We start from the raw sequence: 17,397 nt of genomic DNA, 5'->3' as shown, positions 1-17,397 counted from the left end.
ATGATTGACCTTGACTTTTGTTAATCGTCATTACATACGATACAACCACAGGAAATTGTCGTCGTTGAAATTTGAATGGCAACCTTGGATCAGAAGGAATTAAAGACATTCGAGGGATCAGAACCTTATGCCCAACATTATGGCCAGCCAACACTTGAGCCTCCAAAACATAATCACATATTCGTGTAATTAGCAATCTTGTGCCATTACATAATCCATTCGAGTGATCTATATTTAGGAGCATTACATGAGTATCAACTTTCAACAGCAATTCATGGTTAGGTGTACCTGAACACTTCTAGTTGTTCAAAAACTCAACAGAATGTATATCAGCTAAACCATCCGATGTCGAATCTGAGTTGGCAATATTATCAGAGCTCAAATAAAGACGACCTTCAGACTGGTCCAACGACATCATGAATTGGTTAACCTCATCAACAATCTCCAACGTAGGAGCAAGTATAGCACGATCACGCAAGCAACCACTCAACTCTTCATGATTCATATAAGATGGATATATCTTCGAAACAATTGTTTTCAAAGGATCACCAGAATTAGACAATACAATGTCAGAAGGAAAACCAATAGTCACTTCACCGTCATTCGGACCACCAAGAACGCCATCTCCTATAGAAGAAACCCACGAAGAAAATTCCTTCAAAATTCCTTCAGCAGTCTCATATTTTTTGTAAGCCTCAGAACCGTACAATACTTCCAAAGGTAAGAAAAGTTGATAACAACATTCACAACATCTTGCCCACTACCCTTTGGCACAACAGGCAAGATTTGCCTAAAGTCACCACAAAAAACAATGGTTTTTCCACCAAATGGTTTCTGCACACTACACTCATCAGATACACGCATGATATCTCTAAAAGTCCTATCCACGGCTTCAATGCAATGTTTATGAATCGTCGGAGCTTCATCCCAAATGATAAGCTTAGCTTTAACAATAAGTTCAGCAAGCGCACTCCCAGGTTTTATATTGCACATCGAATCTTCATCAACATTGATAGGAATCTTAAAGCGAGAATGGGTTGTTCTACCTCCAGGCAACAACAAAGAAGCTATGCCACTGGATGCCACATTTAAAACAATTTCACCCCTCGAACGAATCCCAGCTGACAAAGACCTCCAAATGAAAGTTTTACCAGTACCTCCATAACCATAGACAAAAAACATTCCTCCACCATTTGAGTAAACGGATGACATAATAGTATCATGAACATGAAGTTGTTCATCGGTAAACTTGGAAAGAAAGTCCAAATGTTCTCTTCCCAAAGCTTCTCGATCATAACACAACTCATCGCTAATCAATCTATTTTCAAATGTTTCAAAAAAACTTAGATTTCGGATAAGGCATACCTTGAAAATCACGCAAACTTTTCCCAACATTTAACAATAATTTCTCAATCTCCGCCAAAGCAAAATTTTGGACATCCTCGTCACTCAACAACAACCCTACAATAAAATATAATTTATTATTATACTAAACAAAATTAATTAAATCAAAAAAATTACAAAAAGCATAAAACGTATAAAAAAGTTACCTGGAATACTTCTTAATTTTCGCTGATTACACAAAACATCTTCAGATAAATATTTCCAACAACTTCGCCAAACAAAATCCGGTCTAGAAATAGATTCTGATGTCAACAAACTAACAAATAACAATCTTATGGAATGCACAGAAGACCAAAATGATGCCTCAGTAATGCCATCAACATATTCCTTATCATCATCCAACAACCCTAGAGCAAAACAAGCATCTCGAAATGTATCATACTGAACACCGTTCACACGTTTGATGTCTTCATATGACGTAGCTCCTTTAACAATATTCAACAAACATCTCAGGTAATAGATATCACCAGAATCGGGAGCGACATAAAACAACCTCCCAATGGAGAAGCGTTGCTTTCTAGGTTGCCAATGATCTGTTTTCCACACAAATTTGGTAGGAAATTCACCATAAGTGAGACCACGACCTTCAGAATAAATCTTATTTGCATCCATCCAACCCAAAAACTTGCTCTGATGAATTGTATTTCGGTTCAAAACATTATCCAAACTCTCTCTCATAAAAAATAACACTTTGCTCATTCGGAAGGTGAAAACTTAATCTTTCAACGGACGGATCCTTATACTGAATCTCAAACCCCAAAATTCTCCAAGCAGCTTCACATGACGAAATGTATCTACAATCATAGTACAAACTAATTTCATCCTGTATTTGATCAGAACCATTTGCACCAGACTAGAAAAAAGATGTAGTCACACGATCATGGCCTTTATTTATGTACTTAAAACAAGTACTTAAAGGATCGAGATTGATTGCACCACTCCACATTAACATGACCACCATATTTCATAAGAAGTGCACGATTGTGTGGAACAATGTATCTATTATCCAAGGGCACCCCATCCTTCATAATAACAAGACCACCGTCTCTACGTCTGTAAACAGGATAACCCTCATCGTCAAACGTTGTGGCATTAACAAATTTTTTTGGAAAGTATTTTGAACATCTTCCATTCCGCATGCAAGGGGAGATTTTCGAACAACACCACATAGTCCAGGCACCATATACTCTTTAACATTCTCATAATAGCAAGGATCAGTTACTGGATCAGGAATCTCAGCAGAAATAATCTCATCAATACGTTGAGGTCGAGGTTGTTTATCCTCATTGCTTAAAAATGCAAAATGTTTGAATGAGACAATTCACGCTTCTGAAACTCAATAGTATACACCATTGCAAAAAGTTTACACAAAAAAATCAACCAAATTTTTTTTCAAAAAAATGTTATCAAACCTGCTTTCACAGCTCCAAATATTTTTTTTGGTTTTAAGATCTCTTACAAAACTATCCCACTTAACTTTAAAAATCCTACACACAATATCAGGACGATCATCTGATTTTAGTCCCCTAACAGAAAGAAATCTAACAATCTCTGGCCACTTTGGATTACACGTAAAGGTAATAAACAAAGATGGATAACCAATCCATCTACAAATGGCCAAGGCATCTTGGTAATTCTGGATCATATATCTTGCACCACCAACAAAACTGGAAGGCAAAATGATTCGTTTACCATGCATAGAACCATCTGTATCACCTCGCAGTACAGGCTCCGCAAGACCACTATACATTTCAGCACGCAATTTTTTCTGTTGGGTTCTCACAAATAGTAGACGACCAGTCTCAACCATAGTATAAGCATCAACAACAAATTGTTGGAATAACCGCCTTGAATACAAAAGGACAGAACACTCATTCACCCTATCATGCAATCGGTATGCAAAAAATTCTTTTGGGCTAACTCTCTTTCTATTGCCTGAAGAAGTGCCACTCCCTGAAAAACCAATCTTTTCACTATATTGATCCTCGCCGTAAGCGAAAAGCAAAGGATATTGCAGTGCAAGATAAGAAGGATGTAGTTCATTAATACGCTGCAATCGACCAGATCTTTTTTCAACAATAATATCCCGATCACTCAAGGCTTTATCAAAATCACCAACCACAAGAACAACAATCTCAGAAAGGCTATAAGTTCTGCCATCCCTACTTCTCTTGCCAAGCAACCTTAAACTCACATTCGAGGGGTTTTCTTGATTAATTTTCTCTTTGACCATTCTGAATGTTTTGACTAAAACATTTTCTTCATCCAACATTTTTTGTAGATCAAACACTATTTCTGAATGAAGATTATTAATATCACTCTTCCCCCTGTAAAATTATATTTAATTCAAAACAAATGTAGAAAAATTAAAACAAAATAACTTATACATTTTTTATAAATTAAAAATTAAAAATACCTCACAGACTGTATGGTTGATCTCATTTTCCATATCATAAATGTACAACTGAGCAAACTTCGGTGGGCAACCATCTTCTGCAATAAACTACTCAATAAATGGTAATTTTGCCCATGCAAATGAAATGCAGGTGGAGAATTACTAGTATTCACGCTATTATCAACTTTACCTCTCAATGACGTAAATCCAAACATCGAATTATATGATCGAATATTTTTTAGATAGTGAGCACTTTTCGAATTATATGATCGAATATTTGGAGCATTATTGGATTTAAAATGTTAAAAATTGTTTTTTCAGTATTCTAATATTTGTGTACGAATTTTTTAGATTTATTGATTAGTATAAATTGATGTCTAAATGGTTGTATAGTTTTAGTAGTCTTATTATTTTTGTTGAAATTAGTCCTTTTCCTTATTTTTATTAACATTATGTTAATTTAGTCCATTATAAATCTAATTATATACACTACGCCGTTACGATTTTGCTAATCATTTTTTTGCTTTTACTATTTGTAGCTAATGTAGGTGAGTCTATTCAAACTTCTATAGCTACAAGTGGTATTGTTGTTGATCAAGCTTCATTGCTCACAGGATCATGTTGGAGGTAATGTTAGTGTCACACTAACATTTTATAGTATGACACAACTGATCTCCAAATAATTCCAAAAAAAAAACCTTAACCAAACGATTCCAACACTACAAATTTCAAAAATCTTTATCCCGACCAAACAAATGAATATTTAGTTCTCGTCTACTATTTACTTAATATATGATAAAAAAGGCAATAATAAAAATAAGTAGACCAATAGATATAACATGAAAACCCAAATAAGTATCTATACTAATAACCCAAACAACACAGCCCAATTAAATTAAATCACAGCCCAATTAATAATTGAGAAAAGCCCAAAAACTCAAAAAATGTTACCAATAATTAATTCCTACGCTTTACCAAATAAAATGATAAGCTAAATACAATTACATAAGACTAATCATCTTAACACATAATTAAATTTTAATTACACCTAAACATTAACTTAACAAAACAAACAAAATCCTAAAAAATAGAACTCTCTCTCTACCCTAAAATCTACCTCACACCGCCGCCTCCATCTTCCTCCCCTACCACGTCCCCGACTCTTCCGCCACACCAAATCTCCGGCGACCAAAGACCGAAAACCCTAAAACAAATCGCCAACTAGGCATGCACAAGGGTCGGGAACCGCCGGTTCCGGGCCCGAACCGGCGGGTCAAGGGTCGAGAAATCCATGAACCTGAACCGGCCCGCCTAGCTCCCGGCGGTTCCGGTTCCGGTTCAAAAAACCGGCGGTTTACGCGGCGGTTCAAAACCGGCGGTTTTCGGCTTGAACCGCCGGTTCCGGGCCGGTTCGACGGTTCGACGAATTTTATTTATTTTTTTTTTTTTGCATTTTTCAACTTTTCAATTTTAATCAAATTACATTACACTTTTCAAGTTTGTTTTTGTATGAAATGTGAGTAAATAAAATTGAAAAAAATCCGGCTAAAGTTGCAATTTTATTGAAATTGCATGTTTACAAATTACAACAATTACACGTTACAAGTTACAACAATTACAAATTGAAAACATATGGCGGTCTTGAAGTCTTAAACAAAATTTAAATACAAATGAGACTACTAGTGAAGAACTAATTACAAATGACAAGAAACGACGTTGAAGTTCTTAAACATATAAGTGTATTATATATATACTCTTAATCGGCGAAGAAGATCTTTCTACATAACTAAATTAAGGACACCTTTAGCAATTCAACTTTAAATGTTGAGTTTCGTCTAACAATCAACAATTATAGTAGAATTGTCAAAAGTTTCCCTCATTTAGCCGTATAGAGAAATATACTTCATCGACTAGAGTATATACAAATACAATTATGTAATTGTATTTGCATATTTTTAAAGTAGGAATTAATGGGAAAAAAAAAGAAATAAAAGAAAAAGGACTTGAGCTCAACTTAAATTAAAAATTTAAGTTGAGGTGCCTACGTATCCCAATTGCTCATTTGCATTAGGGAATCAAAGTCCACGTAGTTCTCTTACCTTACTTACCTATTTGGCTTGGCCGGCGGCGGTTGACGGTTGGCCTAATCTTCATCCCCGGTGAATTCATCTTGTGATCCCTCTTGACGATCATTCCAATCATTTTCTTGTTCTCGGACGTCAGCTTTGGCCCAATCATCAAGTAACATCACGGCTTCCATATTTTTCGCCGAGAGCTTACTTCTTGATTCATCCAAAACGCGCGAGCCAACACTAAAAGCGGACTCGACGGCGAGGGTGGAAGTCGGAACAGAAAAAATTTCCTTGGCCATTGAAGCAAGGATGGGAAAATCTTTCTCGTGGGTTCCTCACCAATCGAGGACGTCGATTTGGGCGGGAGGAGTAGGACCTTCATCACCAAAGGAAAAGAGTGATTCAAAATATAAATCTAATTCACTGACCATACCCGAGGACCTTCCGCCGGTGCTGTAGTTGTATAGGTCGGCTAGTTGGGATTGAAATCTGCCGTGAACCGCCGGTTTACCGCCGAAACCGGCGGGTTCGCCACGGTTTGTGTCAGAAAACCGCTGGTTTCTGACCGAAAACCGGCGGTTTATGACCGGTTTTGCAGGCCTAAACACTGACCCTACGACCTAGCCTCTGAAAAGTTGCCGGAACCGTCGGAAACCGGCTCCCGAACCGCCGGTTTACCCCGACAAACCGCCGGTTAACCCCTCAACCCGGCGGTTTACCCCGCAAACCGCCGGTTCCAACGGCTATCCTAAACCCCTACGCGAACCCTACGAACCCCTAACCTACGAAACACTGTTCGATCCTTTGAACTGGCGGTTCGAACCGCCGAACCACCGGTTCACGGTTCAATATATTGTCGAACCTGAAACGGCCCTTTCGACCCTTCAACCCGCCTGCCGGTTCAAACCGCCGGTTCCGAGTCCGGTTCCGGTTCATGAACCGGCGGGCCGGGCCGGTTTGTGCATGCCTATCGCCAACCATAGAACCTCCAGATGGCACGAATATTTACCCAAATCCGCGAAATAGATTCTACAAAATCTGGAAACGATCAAGATGAAAAGCGGCGGAAACGAAGGGAATCTGATATCATTCAAAGTTAGAGAAGAACAGAGAGCTGCAGAAATGACCGAATCACCACTGAAAAACCATAAAGACCGACGAAAATCAATGATTCAAGGTAATCCGACACTAAGTGAAAACCCTTCGAAAATTAATTTTTCTACACGATTCTCACAACTCAGACAAAATTTATGCAGGAATTAGGTATATTTGATGAAAAAATCGGACGGTCTTAAAGTTTCTGAGACAGAAAATTTGTGGACGATAACAATATGTGGACGAGGCCAATCCCAATTGAAACTTGACCCGAACGATTGAGAACTAGAAGAAGGCATTGCAACAAGGATCCGAATTGAAAATTAAAACCCAAAACATATTAAAAACTTATAGTACGTCATTATTTATGAAATGAAATCCCCAAAAAATTGCACGACACAGCTTAACACACATAAACCCTAAATTGAATACAACCAAATTCAGCTGCAAAATCCACCCAAATTTAGCTACAAAATCGACCCTAAATTGAACACAGCCTAACACACATAAACCCTAAATTGAATACAACCAAATTCAGCTGTAAAATCCACCCAAATTCAGCTACAAAATCGACTCAAAATCGGTCAGAGTGCAAGTTACCTAAATTGCGATCTCAAGCTCAGCTATAGAGAATGAATTGAAAACTGAGTATACGACGGTAGGGAGCTCACGCATTAGACGAAAGAAAATGGGAGGATGAATTGAAGTGAGAGAAGAGAAATGAATTTCAAACCCTTAAAATATAGAGGGAAGTACACAGCTTGAGAAAGATCAACTTTGATTTGACAAAAGTGTCTGGCTAATGCCTGCAAGTCGTGTAGGTGTGTGCAGGGTAGGCCTGCAAGTTGCGGTAATATGACTGAAATGTCCTTCAAGGCATTTGGGTATTTTGGTCCGAAAATTGACTACAAATACAAAATATGTGATTATGTTTAAGGTTAGAGTGTTGTGGCGATATTTTTTTTGTTAGGGATATGCAGTGTCACAAATGGAAACGTTAGAGACTTTTTATGTAGTTCACTCTTTTGGTAAAGAGTAGTCTCACATTTTTTGGGTGTGGTGTAATTTTCGCGAACACTGCTCAATTGTTGGCATTACAAATAGGCCCGCTGTCTGAGCTTGAAAACCGAAGTTTAGGGGAAAATTAGGGTTTAAGCATTCACAGACCAACCAACTTCTGCTGCTTCCGAGCATTCAACCGTATTGGTATGGACTCCCATATTCGACTATGAAACGCGCATATGATTCATTATTTCTGTTTAGTTACATGCATGCAATCAATCAATCAATCCTGTGTTAGAAACCAGAGAGTTGCTTTGCTTTTGCTCAATCTAGGGTTCTGCTCTGTCTGCACCATTCTGAATTTATTTGCTTTCATATCTGAAAATGTGGATTTTACTTGTGTTTCTTATGAAATTTGACACTACATTTTCTATCGCCGAACTTTCTCCAACTGTGTGATATTCTGGAACCTGTGGTTGGTTCAATTGGTAATTAATTCCGTGTTCTGAGTCATTTGTGAGCTTAAGTGCATTTTTCGGGTTTGTACTTTGTCGTTGTTTGTCTATACAATCTCATCTATGTGCACAGACGACAGCGAAAGACTTATTCCTTTACGATGGTTTGTTACAGATAAGTTGGTTACTAGTAGGAGCAGATGGACGGATCACCTTCATCCGTTAAAAGGAAGCAGCCAGAGGAGGGCTCACAAGAACAGCAGGAAAGCAATGTGCGAGAATCTCCCTCTAAGAGGCGTAGCTTATCCAGGACATGTGTGCACGAGGTGGCAGTGCCAACTGGATATGTTTCGACCAAGGACAAATCAACTCACGGCACCCTTGCAGATCCTGTTTATAACGGGGAGCGAGCTAAGACCTACCCATTTAAGCTTGATCCTTTTCAGGAGGTTTCTATTTCTTGCTTGGAGAGAAAGGAGTCTGTCTTAGTCTCTGCCCACACTTCTGCTGGGAAAACTGCAGTTGCAGAATATGCAATTGCCATGGCTTTTAAAGAGAAGCAACGAGTCATATATACTTCTCCTCTGAAAGCTTTGAGTAATCAAAAGTACAGAGAGTTGAGTCAAGAGTTTTCAGATGTTGGGTTGATGACAGGTGATGTCACACTTTCACCTAATGCAAGTTGTTTGGTGATGACTACGGAAATCCTCAGGGGGATGCTTTATAGAGGTTCTGAGGTATTGAAGGAAGTTGCTTGGGTCATATTTGATGAGATACATTACATGAAGGATCGTGAAAGAGGTGTAGTTTGGGAAGAAAGTATTGTCTTCTTGCCCCCTGCCATCAAGATGGTTTTTCTTTCAGCTACTATGTCAAATGCGACCGAATTTGCTGAATGGATATGTAATATACACAAACAGCCTTGTCATGTGGTTTACACAGATTTTAGGCCGACACCTCTACAGCACTATGTTTTTCCTGTTGGTGGATCTGGTTTATATCTTGTAGTTGACGAGAATGAGCAGTTTAAAGAAGGCAACTTTTTGAAACTCCAGGATACTTTAAGTAAGCAAAATCATGTTGATGGGAGCAAGAGCGCAAATTCCAAAGGCAGTGGCAGAATTGCTAAAAATGGAAATGCTTCAAGTGGCTCGGACATATATAAAATTGTGAAGGTTAGTGGCTTCACAGGTTGCCATGTTTAGCTTGGATTCAATCTCGGTATCTATGTTATTTAGACATGCAAAATACACTATTTTTTGTCTGTTTATGGCTTTTCTTATTTTGTGATCCTTGGTTTGTATTTTGTGATTCTTGTATTCTTTATTATTTTCTAAAATTCAAGTTGTTGATTGCAGATGATAATGGAACGAAAATTTCAACCAGTCATAATTTTTAGTTTTAGCAGAAGAGAGTGTGAGCAACATGCCATGTCAATGTCCAAACTTGATTTTAATACTCCAGAGGAGAAAGATGTCGTGGGGGAAGTGTTTCGAAATGCTATCGTATGCTTGAGTGAGGAGGATAGAAATTTGCCTGCCATAGAATTAATGTTGCCATTACTTCAGCGAGGCATTGCCGTTCATCATTCTGGTTTGCTTCCTATCATCAAAGAGCTTGTAGAGCTTCTCTTTCAAGAAGGACTTGTTAAGGCCCTATTTGCCACAGAAACGGTATCATCATTTCCAGCCAATTTTCCTTTTAACTCAAATTTGAATAAAGTGATACCAGAACTTTCAACACTGTCACAGTTGCTAGAACTATCACATAAAGATATCCTTGCTTATCTTTTTGTTTAAAATCATTTATCTTTAGTAGTCTATATTATTCTGTAACCTAATTTGATTTACTCACTATATGGCAGTTTGCAATGGGGTTGAACATGCCTGCAAAAACTGTTGTTTTCACAAGTGTGAAAAAATGGGATGGTGATAGTCATCGTTATATTGCATCTGGTGAGTATATCCAGGTGAGTAATTTATTTCTTAAAAATATGGCACTATATCTGCTACCTTGCACTGCTCTTAACATTTATACTCGTATGTAGATGAGTGGTAGAGCTGGACGCCGTGGTAAAGATGAGAGGGGTATCTGCATTATAATGGTTGATGATAAGGTAAGGTTGGTATTCTCTTGGTTTGATTGGGAAACATCTCCCTCTCTAGAAATAATTTCTCACTAAAAGATGTTTTATAGAAACAATTTGTAAGCTGGTAGTATTATCAATCCATGATTCCATATGCCTTAGAAATCATTGTTTTGTTTGATGCATCCTCTTGACAATGTGTAATGCCCTGGGCATGTATAATTATTCTTATAATTTACACTATTAATCATTTCCTTTGAGCCTAATAATAGATATTAATATATAGGACCTCAAAGTTTAATTGCTTGTGTTATATGGAGAAAAGTGAGGGTAATTCCTTTAGCATTTTCCACTAGCCATGTCTAAACAGGCAGGCACCCAGCTACTCTGCTTCTAAGCCGAATAATTAAGTATTGATGTATGGTGAGTTTTCTTACAATATACCTGTGCAATGTTTTATCTCAAGAGATCACTGTTCTTAGTCAAAACGATGGTGTTGGGGGGCTCTCCTTGTCCACAATTAACCCGAAGGGAAGTGCCTTTCTCTCTCTAAGAGTAGAAATATCATGGTATAAATATCATATCAAATGCTACGTGAGCTCCTAACCCGTCCAAATGAATATTTGAAGTTTCTCATCAGACCGTATATCTAATCATCTAATCATTATATAAAACCAGAAGACTATGAACTAGATGTCTGTAAAAGTGTACATATGTAAAATATGTAACATAACTTTAAACATGAAAAAATTGTGAGAATAGTTTATATGTGTAGTGTATAATGAATGTAAGAGTATCCACGCCACTCATAAATTTGATTCATTGACACCCCCGTTTATATATAATATATTCATATATAAACTAAAGTTCTATATATCTTGAGTGGGGTATTTAAAAGAGATAGATGAGATTGGTGCTCTTGGAAAGATAATTATATTGTCCAAAGGTATGTAAATCATCACTGGCCTAGTTAAAGCACCTTCTTAGTAATGATACTATTACTGTATTTTAGCTCTATTGTTTCCGTCTTTCTTGATTGGTGATTGGTCTTCCACACAAATCTAATTTTGTTGCCTCTAATCTGGTTATGTGAAACTGGCAATTGAAAATATACTTTTGTACAATTGATCTAATAATTCTTAAAATTTGTTGTGTTTCGTATAAAGAGCAATTTATCTTAATTAACGTTTACCTTTCTTGTTTTGACATCAGATGGAGATGAACACACTTAAAGACATGGTGTTGGGCAAACCAGCACCTTTGGTCAGTACTTTCAGATTGAGCTATTACTCAATTCTAAACTTAATGAGTCGTGCTGAGGGACAATTCACAGCTGAGCATGTTATCAGAAACTCCTTCCATCAATTTCAGCACGAGAAGGTTTTACTTATAACTTGATTTTCCTGTTCTGTGATAGGTTCTTCATAATTTCTAAATCTATAAAATTTCTGCTTTTTTAGGCTTTACCTGACATTGGAAAAAAAGTCTCACAGCTTGAACAGGAAGCTGCTGTGCTTGATGCTTCTGGAGAGGTAGGATTTTGCTTTCACCTGGAGCTTATAACATCATTTTTATGATTGTATCATATAACAACAGAGTTCTTCTATTTCACCTACTAGGCTGAGGTGGCTGAGTATCACCGGCTTAAGCTTGAGTTGGCCGAACATGAAAAGAAAATGATGGCAGCAATAACACAACCTGAAAGAGTTCTCTCTTTCCTTCTACCTGGTAGACTGGTATGTCTCAGTATGGCTGTTTTCTGATAACATCTTGATTGCTCAGGTCGCTTGTATGGCCAACCTTGTTAGTGGCTCATTTCAAATTCTCTCTCTATATATAGTTGTTGTTGCTTTACAGAACAACTTATCTACTGGGTTGGTTGAGTCTAGCCTTACACTTTTTACTTGACTCCGTAGTTTCTCGCTGAGAGCTTCTTTTGTAACTTTGCAGGTTAAGGTAAGGCAAGGAGGAACTGATTGGGGTTGGGGAGTGGTTGTCAATGTGGTGAAGAAACCACAAGCTGTATCAAGTTCTATGCCAGCTGAACTTGCTTCTTCACGTGGTAACAACTATATTGTGGATGCCCTGCTCCACTGTTCTGTCGGACCAAGTGAAACTGGTTCTCAGCCAAAGCCTTTTCCTCCTCAACCAGGAGAAGAAGGTGAAATGCACGTGGTAAGTTGATATTTCTAAAGAGAAGGTGGTTGTGACTGAACATATTTGAACTCTGTCATCTTACTGCAACTGACATGTGCCATTAAGGATTACCCTTGTGATTCGTGTACTTTATTTATTTATCAGGTTCCTGTTCAGTTGCCTCTTCTTTCTGCACTTAGCAAGCTTAAAATATCGGTTCCTTCCGACTTGCGACCAAAAGAAAGTCGGCATAATGTTCTCCTTGCTATGCAACAGCTTGAAAAGCGCTATCCACAAGGCTTTCCTAAGCTCAATCCTGTGAAGGTGTGTGAATGTTATGCTTTATTGATCTTATTTTGCACTATTTGAGGATATTGCTTAAATGGGACTGGGAGCTTTGTGCCTACATAAAACAGCCTTTTTAATTTAATCCTTGTAGTTGTGTCACATTGTTGGTCTGACAGTTGGCTTGAAATATTTCTAGGTCTTAATGTGAAACTTGGGGATTTTACAATCGTCTGCAATAGTCAATCAAGTGCTAATGTAACAGTGATAGGTTTAACATAATTTGTTGCTTATAATTACTCCGGAAACATGATTTTTTTAATAGTGTATATATACTTATCGTGAAACAGAGACATAATATGGAGAGATACTTAGAAAGCTAATAGCTTATAGCTAAGAGGACAAAGTGGCTGGTGATGGCACAAAATTAATGTTATCAGTCATTGTAATGCCACACTTGCTGATGGTTATATATGTACCATCTCAGATTGCCTCACTTGTGAGCATCATGCAACTCCTGTTGTGGTTTGGTCTTTTGTGTATGAGTGATTAATTGCCTTAAATGCTTCATAATTGCATTTGCACCTTTTTTATAACTTGTAATGTTCTGCGACTTGGTCTAAAAACAAGTTCATATTTCTGGTAGCCTCGAAATGTTTCTGTTGCATCGAACAAATTTGCTGGACTTGAGTCTAAGAGAGGGTATCTGTTTCTGACATTGTGTAAACTTTTGTCAGGATATGGGAATTGAAGATCGGGAATTTGTTGAGTTGGCTAGTCAAATCGAGGAGCTTGAGCAGAAGTTGTTCACTCATCCCCTACACAAGGTATGTGGAAGTGCCCCTCCTCTCTCTTTCTTCTCTCTCTTACATTTAGCTCAGTTTGCTTGTTTTCCCATTGATCTGATACAACAAGGGTTCACTGGCATTCTTGCAAGCATGCTAATCAGCACTTTTACCTGCCTAATTCTCTTTGTTGCTTCCAGTTGCAAGATGTACATCAGATTTCCAGATTCCAGAGAAAAGCAGAAGTCAATCATGAGATTCAACAGCTAAAGTCAAAAATGCGTGATTCTCAGGTACATATGTCTTGATGTTTACACCATGCCTTAAGACTTTCTGCACTGGCTTCTTACTCAAGATTGATCAACACTTGTTTACACATTCAGTTTTTTATGATATCTTGACTAATGAATTACCTGAAACCCTTCTTCTGTTTGCTTCCTTGGTGACTATATTTGAAACCACTGTTTTTTAGGTTGGCTCTGGCCTTTGTGGTTCCAAATACATCATGCTTATTGATTAATTTAAGAATTGTTCTCCTTTTATTTTCTTCAAGCCCCCCTCTGTTGGATTTTTCTAATCAAATACTTACATAAACCTTTTAGCTTCAAAAATTTCGTGACGAACTTAAGAATCGATCACGGGTTCTCAAAAGACTGGGTCATATTGATGGTGACGGCGTTGTTCAGTTGAAGGGACGTGCAGCTTGCCTGATAGACACTGGAGATGAGCTCCTTGTCACAGAATTGATGTTCAATGGTGAGCATCCTGTAAGCGATGTATATCTCAAATTCATGAATGCTTCTTGTAGCAGCTAGTTTTAAAAAGAATTATACGATGTCTAATTTTTGTTGGTGTTCATTGATAAGTAACACAGTTTTCTCTAGCTTTCATAAAAATGTGATATCTGACACGGTAGAAGTTTTTTTTTGTTCGATAATAGTTTCAATTCTTCACTCTTCAGTAATGTATTGTGATTGGTTTAGTTAATTTATCCTTTCACGGTATGTATATCCTTCGATGTACTCAAACTAGGTAACAAACGTAATGTGTTTATTGTGGATTCTATGTATGTTTTGGACAGGTACCTTCAATGATCTTGATCATCATCAAGTTGCAGCTCTAGCTAGTTGCTTTATTCATGGGGACAAATCGAGCGAACAGATACATTTAAGAGCTGAACTGGCTAAACCTTTGCAACAACTCCAAGACAGTGCCAGAAGAATAGCTGAGGTGTCTTTAGTTTGATCTAATAACTGTTTTTCCTAAAAAAAGTTTTTGAAAATTTGTTCCCCAACTAAAATACGGACGGTGAAGTATATTTAATGGAAAACTGAATTTATTGTATTTTGCAGATACAACACGAGTGTAAACTCGAAATAAATGTGGATGAATACGTTGAAGCATCAATTAGGCCCTTCTTGATGGATGTGATTTATTGTTGGTCAAAGGTCAGTTTATAGCTACACCATCTCCTACATGGCATATGCAAAACTGCCAGTGATGCTAAAAGTTGCAACCTTTTAAACCATCTTCTGGAGCATAGCCAGTCTGAATTTTTGTTTTAAGTATGCATAACATTTTACTTAGTTGACACATAGCATGGCTGCTTTTTGATAACTTCTGTGTATACTTCTATTGCATCTCTTGTTGATAATGTTGAAGCATTACCACATCATTGTTTCAATCTGGTGGAATTCTATTTTACCCACTTTTTTTGATGAACATGTTAGAAATCACAATATCACATGCATGGTCAAACTTGCCGCCGGCAAATACCAAAATGTCATTGCTGGAAATGGCATTTGTTTGTCTCTGTGTCAGAATGACTAATTTTTCATCCAAAATTTGTCACATCGAATGCCTTCTTGTTTCTTTTAACATAAAACATCTGTTAATTGGTTGAGGTTGTTTATGCAATTAAATTTTGTTGTTGATCTTCTATTTTTTGTTCAGGGAGCATCTTTTGCAGATGTTATTCAAATGACTGATATTTTTGAAGGTAGCATCATAAGGTTGGCTAGAAGGCTTGATGAATTTTTAAACCAGGTAAGAGTTTTTCACTACCTTGAAGCAGCTTCTAAAGAAAATTATATGTATTTGATGGACTTCCGTTTCAAGACAGTCAGGTTTGATGTTTAAAATCTCATCGCAACCAAAAAGATTATAGTAACGGAATAAAGGAGAAGCAAAGCACTTAGGAGAAATGTTTTTCATTTTTTCTTTGTTACCATTTCTGGCATAATAAGATAGCAACTCATATTTGCATCATTTTGATTGGACATATTCCTTCCATGAGGATGCTTTCACCTATGAAACTAGTCACTTGAGTGCTACAAAAATCCTCTATTTATTTTTTACAAATGTAATATGGAATATATAAATTGTTTAGCACTTCAATATCAGTTCTAATTTAGGAAACTATTGCGCCTCATGTTTTTGCAGTTGAAAGGCGCTGCTCATGCAGTTGGCGAGGCTGGTTTAGAGGAGAAATTTACAGCCGCAAGTGAAAGCCTTCGTCGCGGGATAATGTTTGCGAATTCATTATATCTTTGAAGTGGTTGAATTTACTGATTTGTTGCTGCAAATGAAGTTTGCCTTACTAAAATTCGATGGGTAAGCATGTTCTCAATTTATGGAATTTAGATAGCTTATAGCTAACATATTCTGTATTAGCAAACCACACTCCCAACTCCCCCAAAAATAGAAATGTTGTAGCATTGAATCTATATGGTGTATTCTCTGTGGCTAGGTGATAGATTTTTGGTAGACTAGCAAAATGTTGTGAAATTGAAGAATGAAGATTTTTTTTATTCTAATGTACATTTGATTAGAAATATTAGCATATTTATATTTGCCTTAATAACGATTTTGGAACACTAGCAAAATGTTGTGAAATTGAAGAGAATTTTTGGAATGATGATTTTTTAATTCTCATGTCCATTTGATTAGAAATATTAGCATATTTATATTTGTCTTGTAATAACGTTTTTGGTATACTAGCAAAATGTTGTGAAATTGAAGAGAATTTTTGGAATGATGATTTTTTAATTCTCATGTCCATTTGATTAGAAATATTAGCATATTTATATTTGTCTTGTAATAACGTTTTTGGTATACTAGCAAAATGTTGTGAAATTCAAGAGAATTTTTGGAATGATGATTTTTTTATTCTCATATCCATTTGATTAGAAATATTAGCATATTTATATTTGTCACGTAATAACGTCAGTTATAAACTTATTATACCCTTTTCGTTCACAATCAATAAACCTTTTTTCATTTTTTTTAATCGTCCACAAAAGTTAGTCATTTTTCAATTTTTATATATTTCATTTTTCACTAATATTTTTATGATTATTTCTTTCTATCTCTTTTAGTATTATATTTTATTGATATTTGTCCTAAAAAACTTTTTAGTGCTATACAAAGTCTGTTTCCTTTTGATCCCAAATACTATGTTTTACACTTTTAGTATAAAGTTAACAATTCTGTTGAAAATTTAACGGTTAAATGTATTTTGCCAAATTTATGACTTAATGTTGAATCTAAATAATCCAATTAACCTAATCTTAATTGAGTTATTTAGGTTTAAAATTAAATTACTAATTTGGTCAAACATGCATTACGTTTTTAACATAATTGTTAATTTTGGACCAAAACATCTAGTTTGACACTAAAAGGT

The 17,397-nt window shown here is 36.7% G+C and overlaps 2 protein-coding genes across 2 annotated transcripts; one reads left to right on the top strand and one right to left on the bottom strand.

Annotated features, from left to right (window-relative positions):
* Positions 1-298: 298 nt before the first annotated feature.
* LOC121749372 lies at positions 299-3,676 on the bottom strand. Its single transcript, XM_042143946.1, has 9 exons — positions 2,817-3,676; positions 2,592-2,693; positions 2,317-2,457; positions 2,093-2,198; positions 1,666-2,034; positions 1,551-1,572; positions 1,366-1,461; positions 765-1,283; positions 299-711 (listed from the first exon to the last, which is right to left on the bottom strand). The coding sequence occupies exons 1-9, from the start codon at positions 3,674-3,676 to the stop codon at positions 299-301; spliced, it is 2,628 nt and encodes an 875-aa protein (XP_041999880.1).
* A 4,360-nt stretch (positions 3,677-8,036) lies between these two features.
* Positions 8,037-16,575, top strand: LOC121749037 (DExH-box ATP-dependent RNA helicase DExH10-like). The gene is made up of 17 exons (XM_042143652.1): positions 8,037-8,172; positions 8,599-9,598; positions 9,782-10,096; positions 10,288-10,392; positions 10,471-10,539; positions 11,722-11,889; positions 11,970-12,041; positions 12,129-12,245; positions 12,460-12,684; positions 12,811-12,969; positions 13,668-13,757; positions 13,916-14,008; positions 14,318-14,471; positions 14,797-14,945; positions 15,068-15,163; positions 15,669-15,761; positions 16,158-16,575. Exons 2-17 carry the CDS (start codon positions 8,624-8,626, stop codon positions 16,266-16,268), a joined length of 2,991 nt encoding a protein of 996 aa, XP_041999586.1. The 5' UTR covers positions 8,037-8,172; positions 8,599-8,623; the 3' UTR covers positions 16,269-16,575.
* Positions 16,576-17,397: the final 822 nt, after the last annotated feature.

Source organism: Salvia splendens, chromosome 9, assembly GCF_004379255.2.
Source record: "Salvia splendens isolate huo1 chromosome 9, SspV2, whole genome shotgun sequence".
NCBI lineage: Eukaryota > Viridiplantae > Streptophyta > Magnoliopsida > Lamiales > Lamiaceae > Salvia > Salvia splendens.
Note: the sequence above shows the minus strand (reverse complement) of the source record. Positions and strands in the feature narration are given on the sequence as shown.